Source organism: Scyliorhinus torazame, chromosome 16, assembly GCF_047496885.1.
Source record: "Scyliorhinus torazame isolate Kashiwa2021f chromosome 16, sScyTor2.1, whole genome shotgun sequence".
NCBI lineage: Eukaryota > Metazoa > Chordata > Chondrichthyes > Carcharhiniformes > Scyliorhinidae > Scyliorhinus > Scyliorhinus torazame.
Genome location: NC_092722.1, coordinates 34,658,573 through 34,677,588, shown reverse-complemented (window position 1 = coordinate 34,677,588; position 19,016 = coordinate 34,658,573). Strand labels below are relative to the sequence as shown.

The following is a 19,016-nucleotide window of genomic DNA, read 5'->3' as shown; positions in this document are numbered from 1 at the left end:
AAACAAGACTCCAATAACAATATGTCTGTTTATTTTTTAAGTCGATTGGTGTTATAATTGTGGGCACACAGATTGCATCATTTCATTTTCCCTTACTTTTAATAGCATACTGATGTGATCTTTTACCTCCTTTACTTCAGCTCCCTCGAAGTTATAGCTGGACTCGAGAGCAACAGCAAAATATTCACAGTCTATGTGCATGGGCTACTCCAGTTACAGGTCAGTACACATCGGTAACATAAGATCATCTGCATGAGAGGTGACACTGTGATCCAGTGGAAGGTAGGTTCAAATTCACACCAGCCTATGGAACAAAATAGTCTTGATTGTTGTGAATCTTGCGGGGGAGGGGGGCGGGCGGGCATCGTTCCCTGCAAGTGTTATTGACGGACATCCGAGTGGGGACCAAAGTGGACCTACTCATTGACATAGCTGCATCTATGTGACTACCAATTCCAGAGTAGAAAATGGTATCTAGAAGGCTTAGGCTTGGGAGGCAAGTGATTCAACAAAGTCTGTACCAAGTGTGGTCTATCAAATTGTTAAGTAAAGGTAGAAAGAGATATTGGAGAAACTAAATGATTGTTGGAATAATTAAGCAGAAATAAAATATTACAAATGTTTAGTTGCAGGTATATATTTAAATGGGACAGAGGAATAGGAGAGGCCATTCAGCTCTTGAGCCTGAGTCGCCCGGCATTTTCTGGCCCTTCCCTCCGGCAGGATCTTCCAGTCATTTATCCGTAAATCCGAAAACAGAACACATCCAAATGCCACATTTTTTTTGAATCTCATTGAGCTTGAGCACGGCGGGAAGTCTGTGATCCAAGCTGACACGAATCTCGCCGACCGTACCCTGTATTTATTATTCAGTGGGACATCGTCCTTTTCTAGCCATTAAATTTATTTCAGACCAAAGCTGGCCTAGCCTTTTGTCATGCCTGCGAACCTAGGCCTATATGCGGCATCCAGAAACCGAAATGATCTGAAATCTGAAACGCAGTCAGCCCTGAGGTCCTTGTAGTTCAGTCGAGTATTCCCAGAGCATACCATTACATTCACCCAAGGGATTTCTGCCAATTTTGCATATGCATGAGAGTTTTCTACCTGTGATTTTGCCAAATTGGCGCAGGCATCCCTTGATTCCAGTGCGCATTCTCCTACATTTTGATCTCCTACACTAAAGGGTAAGTGTTTTTCATATGGAGATGCAAGTGCCGGGAGAGACGACAAAGACTGCTGTGATTTTCAAGGTATATTCTGGCCTTGAACAAAAGGATGTTTCGAGAGCTCCAATGCCAGACAAAAGCAGGCCAAAGCAGCCACTGGCAGTGCCGGGGCTGTGATGCTGCTTAGTCTCTGCATCTTTGCAGCAAATGCCACACCTCCTGCATCGGTCTCCCTGGTAACCCAGACTCCAGTTACATACCAGTCATTGCCAGTGACATGACCTTCTGGCTGCAAGTGAGGTGCCAGGCTAATGGGCGCAGTCTGATCTATTTTACCACTTTTTCTCCCGTGCTCCCTAAAATAAATATCCTTGTAAATAGATTCCCGTGGATTTTCTGGGCCATTAGTTTAAATCTCCACTAGTAAAAGTCCCAGAATTAGCATGTGTTGAAATATTCACCTGTGTACCCAGAACGCTCATAACACAGAATACAACATAGGATCCCGTTGTTGTCCTTTCACCTGGCATGCGCAATGCCACAGGAGGTTGGTTGATGCATTGTTGTGAGGGATGCACAGTCATGACCCTCCAGGTCGGTCAGGTCACAATTAGCATCTCCCATTTTGCCCTGTTGCATTTTATTATCGCAAGTCAATAGGCAGTGCTCAAAATATTTGCGTTTCTACAAAAATGTTCAGCCAATCCACGCAAAATAATCTTAATGAATGCTTTTGCCTGCATTTCCTCCCAAGCAGCCCCACCCCTCTCCACTTTCTGCTCAAAATAAGGAACGGGATTATTGGGCACTGTCGTGATCAAGAATGGAGGCGGACTGGGCCTGAGAGTATGGGCGGTGGCCACTTTCCCAATCGCGTTTCTGGTGCCAGCCATTTTGAGGGAGGGAGGTTCAAGGCCCAGCAAGGCCGCCCACCCGCACGAGGCAGGTAGCCTATCAGGCTTATTAAGAACCTTGCTGATGGTAGGTAATTTATGCCAACTGGGATTTTCCAGCCAGCCTCCAGTTTTCTCTCATGACAGGAGGCAGTATGACTGCTTGCAGGTAGCAGGCCAAAGCGCCAGCGCTCCAGACAAACCTCCAGGCCCTCCCTGCCTGTTTGGGTGCAGGTGCAGCCAAAAGGGCCGATATGCACAGGGATTCTCCCTGCCCTCCTCCAACCTCCCAAATTTTAACATGTTGCTGAAAGGGCACCCTCCCATTGAAGCCACCTCTCATGCGGTTTGTTATCATTCATAGCTCATTTGAAGCTCAAAGGCCTCTGATTGGAACTTTCTCTCACAAACATTGATGGGCAAGCTAAGAATTTTCAGATTTTATTTATTTTCGTTCATTATAGTTGAATTTTCTTTTTGCATAATGTTAAATTGATTTAAACAGCCCTGGAGTACCTTTTTACTTCAAGGCCTCTTGGGATTGAAGTTGATAAATGACCCAAAACTGTAACTCTTGTCAGTTATACCTCAGTGTGCAAGTTCGAAGAAAGAGCAGTTTGAGCTTGGACAGTAGCACTATTGCCGTATGTGCACCAGGATGAGTAAATGTACAATGTAAGACCTATCTTTCCTTATAATGTGACAGGTTTACTTATTAAAAATTCATTAATGGGATGTGGGCCTCACTGGCTAGACCGGCATTTATTGCCCATCCCTAAATTGCCCTCGTTCAGAGGGCATTTACGAGTCAACCACATTGCTGTGGGTCCAGAGTTACATGTAGGCCAGATCAGGTAAGGATGGCAGATTTCCTTCCCGAAAGGACATTAGTGAACCAGATGGGTTTTTAACAACAATCGATGATAGTTCCATGGTCTCCATTACTGAGACTAGCTTTATATTCCAGATTTATTAATTGAATTTTTTTAATGGTAGGATTTGATAGATGATTCAGACTCCCCTAGAAGCCTGGGAATTGATGTTTTTTGTACATGCTCCTTCTGGCGCACTATGTACAATTTTGGCAATCTTGCTTAAGAAAGGGTATAATTGAATTGGAAGCAGTTTGGGGACGGTTCACTCGGTTGATTCCTGGGTTGAAAGGGTTGTTTTATGAGGAGAGGTTGAGTAGGTTAGGCCTATCCATTGAAGTTTTGACGAATTGAGTGGTGATCATATTGAACTACATAAGGTCCTGAGGGGACCTGCCGGGATGGACGCTGAGTGTGTGTGTGTGGGGGGGGGGTCTAGAACTAGGGGACTCAGTTTAAAAATTAGGGGGTCTCTCCCATTGAAGACAGAGTTGAGGAAAAAAAATCTCATCAAAAGAGGATTGTTAGACTGTGGAGTACTCATTCCCAGAGAGCTGTTGGGGCTAGGTCATTGAATGTCGAGACTAAGTTAGATAGATTTTTGAGTAACAAGGGAATTGAAGGTTGATATTTAGAGGGAGGGTGCACAGGAAAGTGAAGTTGAGGCCACAGTCAGATCAACCGTGATCTTATCAAATGGCAGAGGAGGCCCCAGGAGCTGAATGGCTACTTCTGCCCCTACATCTTGTGTTCTGGATTGGGTTAGAGTGTCAAACATTTAGCAAGTGCTGTACTTCCTTAAGTTGCATTTTGTTTTTTACCCAACCAATAAAACTGTTGGCAGACCTCAAGTGGCTGGTTGGTGTTATAGTGCTGGATCCATAGGGAGCATGTTAGTGCCATATTGGATATAATTGGCAATTACAGTGCTGAAGAATCTGAGGTTAGACTGGAAGACCCATGCCAGTGATATGCCATCAGGGACATAAAGGAGCCCAGAACAAATTTACTGTTGGCATGCCATTGGCAATGCAAGTCACCATGACCCTTCATTTCTATGCTTTCAAGTTGTTTCTGGCAAGCATTGGAGACGTTTGCAGCATGAGCCAATTTTCCACGCAGGCTGGTGACTGGTGCCTTATTGCTACGTGATTTATTTTTCAATGCACCGAGCACCATTAAACAAAAGTCCTACTGGCTTCACAAGTGCTCAGGAATTCACAGATGGCAGCCAGCTTTTTTGCCCAATATGGAACATTAAGGGGCTTACAGTAAGTCGATGGGCAGCAGCTCTGCGAACATTGATGCAGAGATTGAACCGAAATGCCTGTGCGCTGGGAATTCATATGGTCAGTTTCTTCAAGGGTAGTGATTATGCCATTGTTACCTCAAAGTGAGAGAAAATGGATTGCTGTGAATTTATATTGAGCCTTAATAATGCAGGAAGCAGTATTAATATATGCAAGTTATCGCTGGAAGTGACCTCACCGGGCTCCAGTAAAACATATGAACAAATTGTAGAGATCCTGCAAGCACTCTATTCGCTGAGGCCTTTGGTGATTGCAGAGCACTTCAAATTCCACAGAAGACATCAAGAAGAGGGGGAATCAATTGTGCAATTTGTGGCTGTATTAACAAGACTTCCAGAGTGCTGTGAGTTTGGTGGTGTGCTGAATGATACACTTCGGGACAGGTTGGTCAATGGTGCGTGAAGTGAGGCAACACAGTAATAGTTGCTAACTGAGAATAACCTTACTCTGAAATAGGCCATGGGAATTGCTGCTTCAATGGAGCTGGCTGCGAAAGAAGCTCAGCAACTAAGTTTGAACACTCGAATACACACAGTGTCGGGTGAATCAACACCTAAGAGTTTTGAAACTCGTTCATGTCACTGATAAGCGAAACCAAGGTGTTCAGCTGCGGAATGCTGGTGCAAAGATATAATATGCAGAAGCTGTGGGGGAAAAAAGGTCATGTGGAGCGTGTCTGTTGGAAGAAAAAGCAAGCTACAAGCAAAGATAATAAAAAGCAAAGGCAAACCAAAACAGCATGCAAAACAGAACAAAAGAAAAAGTGTTGATGCTGTGCAAAAGGATTGAGAGTAATGAGACGACCTGCAGTCTGGAAGATGAATTGTCACTGAATGTGATAGCCACTGCTGGTCACTCCACTGCTGGATGGACAGCCAGTAAGGATGGATGTTGGGCAGCACGGTAGCACAAGTGGATAGCACTGTGGCTTCACAGCACCAGGGTCCCAGGTTCGATTCCCTGCTGGGTCACTGTCTGTGCGGAGTCTGCACGTTCTCCTCGTGTCTGCGTGGGTTTCCCCCGGGTGCTCCGGTTTTTTCCCACAGTCCAAAGACTTGCAGGTTAGGTGGATTGGCCATGATAAATTGCCCTTCGTGACCAAATGAAAAGGCTAGGAGGGGTAATTGGGTTGGGGGGATAGGGTGGAAGTGAGGGTTTAAGTGTGCCGGTGCAGACTTGATGGGCCAAATGGCCTCCTTCTGCACTGTATGTTCTATGACTATGACCATGATACTTGGGCAGCAGTCTTGCTGATGCCAGAGACTGTCTATAATGAAAAACGCAGGCACATTCCCTTGAAACCTTCAAGAATAGTGTTGAAGACAAAGACTGGCAAAGTGGCTCCATTGAAGGGCCACATTTGCAGCTGTGCAACCTAACGAGCAAACAGCAGATTTGTCTTTCCATGTAGTAAAGAGCAATTATCCTGCAGTGAAGGATCGAACCTGGTTAGAAAAGATTCAACTGAATTATGCCAAAGTCAACCTGATGACTAATGAATAACCAAGCCTTACCAAAACTAAAGCACACTCTTTGTTTGATAGAGAACTGGGGGGTATGAAAGACATCACAGTTAAATTGAAGAGTAAAGAAGGAAGCCAAGCAAAATGCTTAAAGGCAAGATCGGTACCTTACGCTATCAGGTCGAAAGTGGAGGCTCACATGGAACGACAGGAGTCTTGGAACCTGTCAGTATTAGTGAATGGGCTACACCAATAGTACCAGTCATCAAAAAGGATGGATCCGTAAGGATTTGCGGAGACTTCAAAGTCACCGTTCATCCAATGTTGAGTGTGGAACAAAACCCACTACCCCACATTGATGAGCTGTTTGCGGGATTGGCAGGAATCCAACAAATCTAGCAAAATTGACCTGAGCCAGGCAGGCTTACAGATGAATGTAGACCTGAAGTCACAGGAACTTCTCACAATTGTGATGCACAAAGGCTTGTTTCAGTATCAAAGATTACCATATTATTGGTGTTTTGTCAGCTCTGGCATAGTTTCAAAGAGCAATGGATCATATCCTGAATGGTCTAAGCGGAATCCAGTGCTACCTAGATGACATCCTAGTCACTGGAAAAGACAAAGAGGAACATCTCTTAAGGGCAGCACAGTGGCACAGTGGTTAGCACTGCTGCCTCACAGCGCCAAGGACCAAAGTCCATTTTGGCCTTGGCTGACTGTGTGCGTCTGCACGTTCTCACTGTGTCTGTGTGAATTTCATCTAGGTGCCACGGTTTCCTCTCTGTCTAGTGATGTGAAGGTTAAGTGGGATTACGGAGATAGGGCAGGGGGCAGGGGAATGGGTCTAGGTAGGATGCTCTTTCAGAGGGTCTGTGCAGACTCGATAGGCCGAATGGCCTCCTTCTGCACTGTAGGGATTCTGAGTTCTACGTTAGAAATTTGGATACCACAAAGATTTGAAGAATATGGACTGAGAGTTTACAAGGACAAGTGAGAGTTCTACCAGTCCTCCGTTGTGTATTTGGGACATCTAATCGATGCCACGGGTCTTCACAAATCTTCTAACGTCAAGGCCAAAACACCGGTGGAAGTAGTTGGATCATTACAATAACGCTTTTGTGCAACCCAAAGAAACATTGCTCAAATCTGAAGTCCTTACGCATTTCGATGCTTACCTATCCCAGTTGGCATTTGATGCATCTCCTGGTGTTGGGGCGGTGGTGTCCCACATTATTCCGTCGGGTGAAGGTAGACCCATTGCCTTTGTGTCTCAAACATTGAGCAAATCTGAATGTAACCACATGCAAAAAGGGATTATCTTTGAAATTCCACCAATTCTTGTACGGAAGAAAGCTCTCATTGTTGATGGACCATCGTCCATTAACGCCAATTTTTAGACCACACACAGGAATTCCATCACTTGCAGCAAGTAGAATAAAGAGATTGGCATTGTTTTTGTCTGCACATACTTGTACCATCAAGTATCTACAATCAAGTCCCCATTGTAATGCTGATTGCTTTCACAATTTCACGATTACCACTATCAAGTAGGTCGTCAGCAAGTAGTTTGTCAAACTAATCGAGCAGAATTATCCTCTGCTTTGATCAGGTAGACCATACACCAGCCACTTCAGAACAAGTGAAGCAGTATACTGGGAACGATCCGATATTCTCCAAAGAACTGAAACCTGACTTGAAACCGTATCCACACTGGAAAGTTGGAGCTGTCTGTGCAGTCAGGATATTTTCCTTGGGGGCTCAGAGTGAAGACCGCGTGTTAAACAAATTGCACGAGGGCCATTGCGGTTCTGTGTGCATGGAAGAAATAGTGAGAAGTTATTTCTGGTGGCCTGGATTGGACGCGGATATTGAAAATAAAGCTGGAACCTCTTCTTCATGTGCAAAATTACGAAACTTGCCACCATTAGCATTGCTGCACCCTTTGGAATGGCCGGGAGAAGCTTGGCAACGGGCATGCATCAACTACTCAGATCCTTTTGAAGGACATATGTTCTTGGTAACAGTCGATGCTCATTCAAAGTGGCCAGAAGTCCCCATAATGAAGTCAACGTCATCACAAAAGATGATCAAGATGCTAGGAGTAGTCTTTAGTAATTTTGGATTCACTGAATAATTGGTTAGCGATAACGGACCTCAATTTGTCTCCCAAGAATTTGAAAGTTTCTTGAAAAAGAATGGTACTCAACATACGGTCAGCACCGTACCAACCTACTATGAACGGACCAGCAGAATATTTTGTTCAAACCATGAAACACACATGGGCGGCACGGTAGCACAGTGGATAGGCGGCACGGTAGCACAATGGTTAGCACAGTTGCTTCACAGCTCCAGGGTCCCAGATTCGATTCCCGGGTTGGGTCACTGTCTGTACGGAGTCTGCACATTCTCCCCGTGTCTGCATGGGCTTCCTCTGGGAGCTCCGGTTTTATCCCACAGTTCATAGATGCGCAGCTTAGGTGGATTGGCTATGTTAAATTGCCCTTAGTGTCTAAAAAAGGTTAGGTTAGGTAGGGTTACTAGGTTACGGAGATAGATGGAGGTGTGGGCTTAGGTAAGGTGCTCTTTCCAAGGGCCGGTGCAGATGCAGTGGGCCGAATGGCCTTCTGCACTGTAAATTCTATGATTCTATGACATTGAGAGCAACCAGGGAACAAGATTCGCTGATCAAATGCCTTAATCAATTCCTACTGATGTATTGAGAATACCCCTCATTCAATGACTGAAATCTCTCCTGCATTATTAAAGATGAAGAGACAACTACGTTCAGTATTCAATTTGTTGAAACCTCTGAAAATGAAAGGAATTGTTCAACAGAAACAACAAGGTCAGATAGAACGGCAGGGAAGTAAAGCAAAACACTGATGGGTGTGATCTATTGGCCTCATCGCGCCCGACTCGGGACGGGACGTGACGGCACCAGCAAATCGCGCGAGAGGCCTCTCAAGATTTACCGATGTCGTCACGCCTCGCAAGGTGTCATGAACTGGATCCCATCCATTGAGGTCAGGATCCAGATTTGCATATTCAAATGGGCAGTTAGTCTTACTTGAATATGTGTACTCCGGGTCTATCCGACGCCCAGGACCGAACGGCGCCACGTCGGAGACCCCGAGCAGGCGCAGTTTTACACTGGTTTCCACAGACGTAGACCAGTTGTAATGGAACTTGGGGGAAAGGGAGGGATCGGGAGCCCCTGGGTGGTCGGGCTTAGGGCAGGGAGGTACCTTGACACCGTGGCAGTGCCACATGGGCACACTGGCATTGCCAGTGTGCCCAGATGGCACTGCCAGGTGGTGGGGTCGAGGACCCCGTCGTCGGTAAGTTGGGGCATTGGGAGGGTCCAGAGGCCGTGGTGGACTGGAGGGGATGTAGAGATCGGGATCCAGCGGAGCTGAAAGTGGGACTAAATGTGGCCTCAGCGGGGAGCTCCATTTAATAGTGTGGTCGTCCTCAGTGCTGCCAACGCCTGGAAGCACCCAGTTAAATGTGCACGACATGAGACTCTGTTTCGTTTCTGTTAAATCACACCCCTCATCGTATCTTCCACCAAGGCCAAGGAATGTTGGCCAGGAATTACTCCACAGGAGGTGAATGGATTCCTGTCACAATCCTTGCACAGGCGGGACCTGTCTCATCTACTGTCCAGACTAGAGTTGATGTCATCTGGAGGAGTCATGCGGACCAGCAGTTGGCGGGAGAACCGATCTACCGGAAATGGAACCTGCTGAAAATTCGGGTTCAACTGTCCAGAGTCCTGACCTGAACCTTCCTACGGCCCTGATGACAACAGACACTGTTGAGGAAGACAGCACCATCTTCAGACCAAGCACAGAGTCAACCACAGAGTTGCAACATCGACACCGGTCAAAACAACCGCTGATAACGTTCGTACAAAGACAAAAGCGGTAGAGGTTACAACTAGTGCAAAGAAGCAAATTCCAGAGGTTCACTGTTAACCGTTCCGAGGGCAATGGCCTCCAAACCATCTGACTTATTGGTTTTGTTATTTGATTATTGTTCATGGTACACTTGTTTGAAATTGTTGGGGACGTTTGATTTAAAGGGGGAGGAAAGGTTATGTATTCATATTGAGTCTTGATAGTTGCCCAATAAACACTGTGTGTTAATATATTCATGTCATCACCGGTCGCTAGCATGGGAAAACTGCCAGAGTGAAGAAACACACCTTGTAATAAAGTTCCATTATTTTTTGACCCTCCGTGCTTCCTAGCTGCACAATACACAACAAAATCTGGGACAGAGGAACACGTCTGTGGGGATAGGCAGGACAGGGCGGAATTTCTGAGAAATGTATCTCTTTGTCAGATCAGTGGCCTGATGTGTCCCCACTTTCATATGATCATTCTGGAGGTGGGCCAGCATTGGCAGAGGCTACCCGCCTACCAACGCTGGGTCCCCAATCAGCTTAATTAAATGTCCATTTGCAGACTGAATGGGGGTGCCAGTAGAATCTTCCTAGCAGCCAACGGGCACCCTACTAACGGGAGATTCTGGAAGTGGTTTGACGGCTGTTGGCCAGGAGGGCCTGCAAGGCCTCAATGTCCTAAAATATATCGCCCCCCCGCCCCACCCCAACACTGAAGCCGCAGCCATTAGTGGACCTCAGCTGTGTACATCAGCCATTCTGTGGAAAGGTTTCCCCTCCACTGGGCTGACCTGGCACCTTTATGTTATCAAAGTTAGCACTCCTTTTCAGAGGGCGCATCAACATGGAGGCACTCTTGTGGTCTTCGTCCTACAGCGGCGGTGTTTTCACCCTGGGCTGCCCTTCTTCCAAGGTAACATTCCCTCTGATTGGGCATGTAGCCTCAGGGACCTGCCCTCCCATTCTGAATTGGGTGGCAGACCGGAGGCACCCTTTGCATTGTCCCCCTCAGTGTGAATCTCCAAAGCGGATATTCTGGCAAAGCGTAGGATCAGGACCCAGAAATGGTCCTGATTTACACTCACCTTTCCACCAGAAGGATCTGCCTGAAGAGTACCCTATTTAACCATGGCTTATTGCCTCTTTGTGACAGTCACCAACAGATATGGTCATTCAATGCCAAGATAATTATTGTATGTACAATCTAGGCCCTTAAACATAAACTGGGGACCTCTGTGGCGGATGTACCACTGAAAGGTGGAGAGATCAATTAATAGAGCATACAGTATCTAGTGCTTTATTAATAGGATATAGAGTACAAGAGCAAGGAGGCTATGCTGAACTTATACAGGACACTAGTTAGACCTCAGCTGGAGTATTGTGTACAGTTCTGGAGCCACACTATGGGAAGGATGTGAATGCATTGGAGAGAGTTTTGAGGAGATTTACAAGAATGGTTCTAGGGATGAGAAACTTCAGTTATGAGTGTAGATTGGAGACGTTTGGACTATTCTCCTTGGAGAGAAGGCTAAGAGGAGATTTGATAAAGATGTTTAAAATCATGAGGGGGCTGGACAGAGTAGATAGAGGTGACTGTTCCCGCTCGTAAAAAGATCAAAAAGGAGAGGGCACAGATTTAAGGTAATTTGCAAAAGAACAAACGCGATGTGAGAAAAAACTTCTTCACACAAGTGGTTCGGGTCTTGAATGCACTGACTGGAAGTGTGGGGGAGGTAGGTTCAATCGAGGCATTCAGCAGGGCATTAGATTTTTACTGGAATAGAAACAGTGAGCAAGGGTATAGGGGAACAGGCAGGGAAATAATGGTACAAAGTCATGATGCCTGTTTGGACGCCCGGTGCAGGCACGATGCCAAATGGCCTCCTTCTGCAGCATAGCAATTCTGTGATTCTGTGTGCTTCTGTCTGCAGTCTGACACCAATCAATTTCTCTCAATTAACTTCACTTGAACTGGAAATTTCCCTTAATTGACATGCATATCATTTAACCAGTGATTCACGTATCAATGGTTAAAATCAGGCGGCACGATGGCGCAGTGATTAGCACTGCTGCCTCATGGCGCCGAGGACCTGGATTTGATCCCGGCCCCGGGTCACTGTCCGTGTGGAGTTTGCACATTCTCCAAATGTCTGCGTGAGTCCCACCCCCATAACCCTTGTGGGCAGCACGGTGGCATTGTGGATAGCACAATTGCTTCACAGCTCCAGGGTCCCAGGTTCGATTCTGGCTTGGGTCACTGTCTGTGCGGAGTCTGCACATCCTCCCCGTGTGTGCGTGGGTTTCCTCCGGGTGCTCCGGTTTCCTCCCACACTCCAAAGATGTGCAGGTTAGGTGGATTGGCCGTGATAAATTGCCCTTAGTGTCCAAAATTGCCCTTAGTGTTGGGTGGAGTTACTGGGTTATGGGGACAGGGTGGAGGTGTTGACCTTGGGTAGGGTGCTCTTTCCAAGAGCCGGTGTAGATTCGATGGGCCGAAGTTTTTATTCAGAGAAAGATTGCTCCTATTTGCAGCGGACAGAAGCTTGACCGTGGCTCAGCTTAATGTATCTTTCTGTGTTTTTCAGGCTGGACAATATACCTCCATATTCGTGGATAACAGTGCTGGGGCCCCAATATCAATCCAGAGTGGATCAGATTTTATGGGGATACTTGTTGGTGTATAGCAAGTTGCGTCCTGTTGAGAAGAAACTAACTTTGATGCCAACTTTAACGTTATTAGAATCTCAATCCTTTTCTTAAAAACAACAAATCAGAGATGGAATGATTCATATAACTGTTGATGTGAAGAAACACTGGTGGGATTTTACCTTCAACAACTGCTAACTTTGCACCCTGCCCATCTAGTCCTTTCATCAGCCTTTTAGAAATCCGTATTTCATTCGAACTTTTACTTCAAAAACGTGCACAATGTCACCCTCATCGACAAGTTTTCTGCAACACTGGACTGCAATATGCTCAAGTGATTGTACCTAACTTCAGCCAGAAACGACAGTAGGAGGTCTAAACAAGGGATGCTCATTAGTGCTCTTATTGCCTTGCAAATGGTGTTTAAAAAGCTCCTCGCCACAACAGAATTATTAATTTTATTGATTAAATCGCATTTTAATATTGGAACGTTGATTCTGCATTTTTGAACGCTCGGCGATTAATGTATCTTGCGGCTTTGCTTTAATTCCTCGCTGCCCAGCAGTGTCTGAGATGTTTCATTGGACGCTCGGTCGCTGGTGCGGCCTTTGGATCTGCTAGCAGGCCTCCGCATGGTACAAGAAGTTCTAGACGGAAGGTACGCTGCACCTGGGGAATGGAGGAGAGAAACCTGACATTTCACACAGAGTCCTGAACAAAATGTCCATTACACGCTGGAGGCACAAAGCAAATGGCTTGCGAAGCAAACGTCCAGACGAAAGAGGACTTGAACAATGAGAAAGACTAATCTGAAACTAGTTGTGCAGCTGAGTATAAGGAGCTGAGGAGACCGAAGGGGTAAATGTCTGGATTTGGAAGTGGAGTTGCAAAGCACATTTTATTCTCGGCATTTCCCTCCAAAATTTAGATTTGTGACACTTTGCTGTAATTTCAAACATTTTTGAAGTACGATTTTGATATATTACACATAGTTATCCATATATATTTGCTTTGAAATCTTGTGTTGTGTGTACTCCATTGAAACCTTGTTATGTGAACAATTAACAATGGGAACGCCAAATGTTACATGAACGTCGAACTGTTGCCTGTAATGCCACTCGATGGTACTCGAGTGGAAATTCCATTGCTAAAAGATACCATTCTATTACATGATTAGGTGACGCTACATTATTTTTGCCCCACAAATCACTCAAGTTTAAGAACTGCCATTTTTTCTGATTAACTGAAATGACTAACGTCCACACTAAGGTAGCAAACAAAATTGTTTTTTTTTAAAAAGGAGAATGTTTTAATTCACTATGATAGTTTCCCCACTTTCAACAGCTGGTTACTGTTCGATACATTCTGTGGAGCAGAAACCACTGGGATAGACCAATAAGGTCAAACGACCTATTTCTGCCCTGTAAATGCTCATCCTGAACATGAATACCTTGCGATTTCCCAACATATAGTCATGTATGTAAACAGGAATTGAAATAAGGGTTACCATCCCGTCACCATATTTGATTGATCTTTTAAAAAACCTTGTAAAGCAACAATCGAATTTCCCAAAGCTTTTATTCCAGACAGCGATGTTGTTATATAAATGGGGGAACGATTGATATAAATTTTCCCTTTAGAAATAATGGTTGGGAATTTCCGATCTTCCAGTCCGGCTGAAGGCAACCCGCCCCCCATGGCGGGTTTCCCGGCAGTGGGATGTGCCAGCCACGCAAAATGGCATAGCCATAGGTGGGACTGGAAAATACTGCCAGCGGCCAATGGCGAGATGTCTCCACCACTGGAAAACACGCCGTGCGGCGGGTGGAAAACCCCGCCCAATGTTGCCACTTCCCTAAAGTAAATTGCCATTTGCTTCTCTGTAACTTTGTCTCGTTTTAGAAATGACCATCAGTCACCCAGTTAATAAATAAGGAAGGAGGGGTGGGGTAATCCATTGCTCCAATCTTGTACAGGAACCTCATGAAACCCTCTGACTCAACATGCGACATTTACCAAATAATATGTTAAAAGTGTGTTGAGTGCACAGCCTCCTTTTGTTACATTTACTGAACCACAGAGAGTCCAGTGGGACTGGAGAGTAAAATTGGGCCAGGGTTTAGAGCGGGAATCCGACCAGCTAAATCTGCTCCCATTCCCTTTGGGCAGGTGCCCATTCGCTTTCGACAGGTTATGTTAAAATTGGGCCTTCATTTTCTACCTCGCAATTTGTACACGCTTCGATTGGCCTTTTCAGATGACCACTCAGCTCCATTCTGTCTCCTAACAGTGCCCTAATTAAGTTCTGCTTCGTCCCTCATCCATTCAATGGCCAATCTGCAGTTTCCGGCTTCGATGCAATGTTTTAAATGTCTTTCCTCTGTCGAGCTGGTCTGTGCCCATAAGCATTTCCAGCGGCCTGCTGGGGGACTAAAGTTCATTTATTTTCTTTAGCCACCTGCCTGGGCTGGAAGCAACATGAGCAATTTGTTTTTCTCTGCGACGGCTCTGCCATCACGTCTTCAGCATGGTCCAGGAATAGTGTGTTACTGTGCGTTAACATTCATTAGTAAGCTTAGTGTTGGTCCAAAGCTGAGAGCTTGCAGACTGTAGATCAGACATGAAGTGAAGCAGATTGAGACTCACTCCTGCAGTGTATGTCACCCTGTTCTGTTACAGTGTCAGGTTAGACTCTGACGCCATGACCAAGCTGCATTTCGATGGTGCCTCCAGCAATAATGCGATAGGAAAACCACTTCGCCCAGATTCTGCAGTGGCTTTGCGAATAGAATGACTGTGTGCTGACATTGCAGCTGGCAATCCGCCTTCAGTTTCATTGTCGACTTCGTGCTGGCCTTGTCCCCAAGCGCAGTGACTTCAATTTTATCTTCAGTCAGCAGTTAGTATGCCTGCAAGTTCCCAGTTGGAAACAAGAGGTTCCGTTTCCCTCTGAACGTGAGCTGGCCTTGTGCCCAGGGTCCCAACTATGAGTTCGTCAAGCTGGGAACAGCATTTAAAATTTGTTCTGCTATGAACCAGCCTTGCCCCAAGTCACTGCCTGTACAGAGTGTAAAGGTTGTTGAACAGATTTTTGTTTTTCTGGATTTGTAACTGGGAATTACAAGCGTTCATTGTCGGAGGTGTTACTGAGGCAGGGACTGGGGTGGAAGAGAAATCTCGCTCTCCTGAATGCATTTTCTCTTTAATTTTCTGTTGTTTGCATTTTTAGGCCCTGTTCTAATTGTTTCTAAGTCCTTTGTCTGTTTGTTCTGTACATCTATGTTTGCTTCTAAGTCCACTTCGCCGTTCTTAGGTTCTTTTCTCTGTTTGTTCCTAAATCTCTCTCTCTGCTGCTTGCATTTCATTCTGTTGTCTGTTCTGGCTCTCAACTGTCTCAAGTTCCACCCCTCCCTCCCCACTAAAGCCTCCGTGTCAAGGACCCCTATTTACCCACCCTGCTTTGTCTTCTAATGCTCTTTCTCCCCAAAACTCCCTCATACTAAAACTACCTCCGGTGCCCGAAAATTCCGTCACCGCTATCCACTTCTTCCAGTTGCAGCATCAGCCTCCCACAGCTACCACACAATCACACACTGCTCCCACATCCTGTTTCTTTCAAAGCGATTTTGGGGGAGAAAAAAAGACACGCTCGAGATTCTTCCAGGATGAGGGAACAGTGTCTGCTGATCCATTAATTGCACACTGTGAAACTCTGCAACAAACACAGAAAGCACTTAAATTTTGTGAGGTAAAAATAGACCGTATGTAGCCCAGGGTTTTGAGACCAGCCAAGGCCTCGAAACTCAAACCTTAATCAAAGTATTAAGAGGCACAAAAGACATTGCTGCGGTTAGTTTTAATCAAAGGATACAGGTTTAGAAAACTTGCTTTAAAAGCTTACTTTGGACCTTATACATCTCAGTTACAGTGAAAAAGTGGGAAAGCATTTTGGGTGAAGGTTCGCCAGGAGGTGTTATAGGCAGCTTCTAAAGGTAGACATTCTAACCTTTTATGTAATACTTGGATCTTATTGATTTCATTGTTATGGTGGCATCTGACACAGGCCTGCTAGAATCTGGGTGTCAGCAGAAGCACCTTTTAGCTTGAGGTCAGCAGCAACTGTGTCGTTAAGGGTGGATCTGGCCACAACTTGCTTCATGGCTTCTTGGAATTTCCAATACCTATCTGCTATTTTTGGGTGCAAAGGCTCTGCCCCCTCGTGACCCCATCCAGCTCATCTTGAGCCCCTGTGTAAGGAGACCTAAAAATGTAACTGTCTTTGGGAAGACTTCCTGTGAGTTGCTAAGCTAGCACAGTGGGCTAAACAGCTGGCTTGTAATGCAGAACAAGACCAGCAGCGCGGGTTCAATTCCCGTATCAGCTTCCCCGGAATGTAGTGACTAGGGGTTTTTCACAGTAACTTCATTGAAGCCTACTTGTGACAATAAGTGATTATTAAGCCGAGCTCCTGACTGTCTTCTCGGGTGGAGGAAATGGTTCCTATGGCACTGTTTTGATGATAATTCTCCTTTATTGTTCTGGCCATTATTTATTGCACAGACAGCATCATTAAGACAGATTATCAGGTCATTAGTGGTTTGTTGTTTGTGGGAGCTTACTGTGCAAAAATGGCCGCTCTGCTTCCTACATTACAATAACGACTATACATTTTGCAAAAGTACTTAATTGGCTGGGCCGTTCTAAAGTTGTAAAAAGCGCTTTTTAGTGTAAACAAGAGATTTTTTTTCTTTTTGTTCACCTAGACCCCCAACATCTGGTGAGTCCTCACCCAGGCCATTCTGATGGTCAGCACAAATCACCACCACTCTGCAGTGTCCAGTATTAGGTCAGATCTCTTCAGAGACAATGTAGGTGGAACCCCAGCAAAGTGGGTCCCCAACATCCATTTTCCACCCCCCACCCCTCACACACATCTTGGCATTTAAGGACTGGATTGAGGTTCACTTCTTATAGGGACGTACTACTGGAGCTAGCCAGAAACTGATAGAACAGGGACCTAGCTTTTGCTAATGGGTTCTGCCGGAGCTATAATGGTACCATGATACATGAAGAAATATTAGGTAATTATTTATGGTTAATTAGCAAACCTATGGCAATTTAGGATGGAGGGGAGTAGAATTGGTTGGGGTGCAGGAGTTTCTCTGTGGTACAGGCTGATGTGCCGAAACAGCAATATTGATTCAAATGGGCATAGTTACTGCACGACAAGTTTACATAAGCATTTTCCATTATACCTGTTCACACGGAAGTTTATAATAGGCGTGCATGCAGACATAAGGGGCGTCATTCTCCGCCGGCGGGAGTCTCCGTTTTGCCGGCACCGGGGGGTTTCCCGACGGCGTGGGGCTGCCCCACAATGGGAAACCCCATTGACCGGCCGGTGTTACGGAGACTCCCGCCGGCCGGTCGGGGCAGAAATGTGGCGGGGCGGGTAGGAGAATTTCGCCCCAGATTACTGATGTATTATAGATAGATATATTTATTCCATACATATATATATTTGCATTATACAAACATATAAATTCATTTGAATCCACTTTTTTATATTTCACTTTTTTTAACTTCCATTTGCTTTATTCATGATCTTCTATAATTGTAGAAAATTTTCCAATTATGCAGTTTTACCCTATTTTTCATTCACATTCTTTGAGTTTTAAATAACTTCTCACTACAGTTCTTAACCATTTTAATTATCCCCACCAGCCTAAAAACAGTATACCGCCACGATAATGTATCCTCCATTACACCATAAAATTGTCAACTCCTTCCATTGGAAAATCCTATGTAAACATTCCCAAGCAAGGGTCATGATAAAATGTCCACACTGAACTGGTCCACTTTTGAGTAACTATTCTCTTTGGTTCCAATAGCTGGCATTATAGCTGGAATTCCCATGGAGGGGGGAGGGGGGGGGGGGGGGGGGTGCGCCAGAGGGGTTGTGCCAGGCATGATGTGAAATTGGCATATGCGAGCAGTCCAAACAGGCTCATTGACCCCAATGGAGTAGAAAATTAATGGTGATGTAAAATGGGTGCTGATTCATGTTGATCCCATTTCGCAAGACTGGCATACATTAATTTCATCCTCTCGATCTTCGATGCCATTGAAGTCATTCCAGCTTTTTAACATGTAGTTGCAGGTTCAAGCCATTGGGTGGCACTTTTTCAAAATCACTCAAATCTTTTCAGGAAATGTTATCGACTAAAATAATTTTTCTCTAACTGAAATTTCCAATGTCCAAAAATAGGAGGTTAAGTAATAAAAGGGTTTAATTCCAAAAATACCTATTTCACAATGTGATTAAATGTATCAATTGAAGTGTATTTTGTTTTGTTTATTGTCTCATTAAAGTTGAGGCCTCAACATCTTAAATGCCTGGGCTTGCACTCTATATTTTTGCCAGGTTCAATTGAAAGAGAAAAGGCCAGAGGGGCTTTGAATGGGCAAAGTATCTCTGGGTACTGGGTCTAGAGGTGCCTACATTCTCATCTCTAATCTTGCAAGATCACCAAGATTCTGCAACCATATTCCTCTCAATGTGCAGAACACTCGCAGGAACCTGTTTTGTGCACAGGATGAACCCCGTCCATGTTTCAGCAATAATGTGAAGAGCGAGCTCTATCAGTACACCACTGCTCACAGGGTAATCTCAACCTCTCTGTGCCTAGAACACTGCACAACTAAAATATCCGTGAACTGGTGGAGTGGGTGATTGGACGAGTTGGATGGAGT

The 19,016-nt window shown here is 45.3% G+C and overlaps 1 protein-coding gene across 3 annotated transcripts in view; it reads left to right on the top strand.

Annotated features, from left to right (window-relative positions):
• c1qtnf12 (C1q and TNF related 12) overlaps positions 1-17,618 on the top strand; it is a 91,126-nt gene extending 73,508 nt beyond the window's left edge. For all 3 annotated transcript variants that reach the window (XM_072478238.1, XM_072478237.1, XM_072478236.1), the window contains 2 exons: positions 141-219; positions 12,203-17,618. In XM_072478238.1, the coding sequence (XP_072334339.1) occupies positions 141-219; positions 12,203-12,301 (178 nt within the window). In that variant the 3' untranslated portion in view covers positions 12,302-17,618. The remainder of the gene's footprint in view (positions 1-140; positions 220-12,202) is intronic.
• The last annotated feature ends 1,398 nt before the right edge of the window (positions 17,619-19,016 follow it).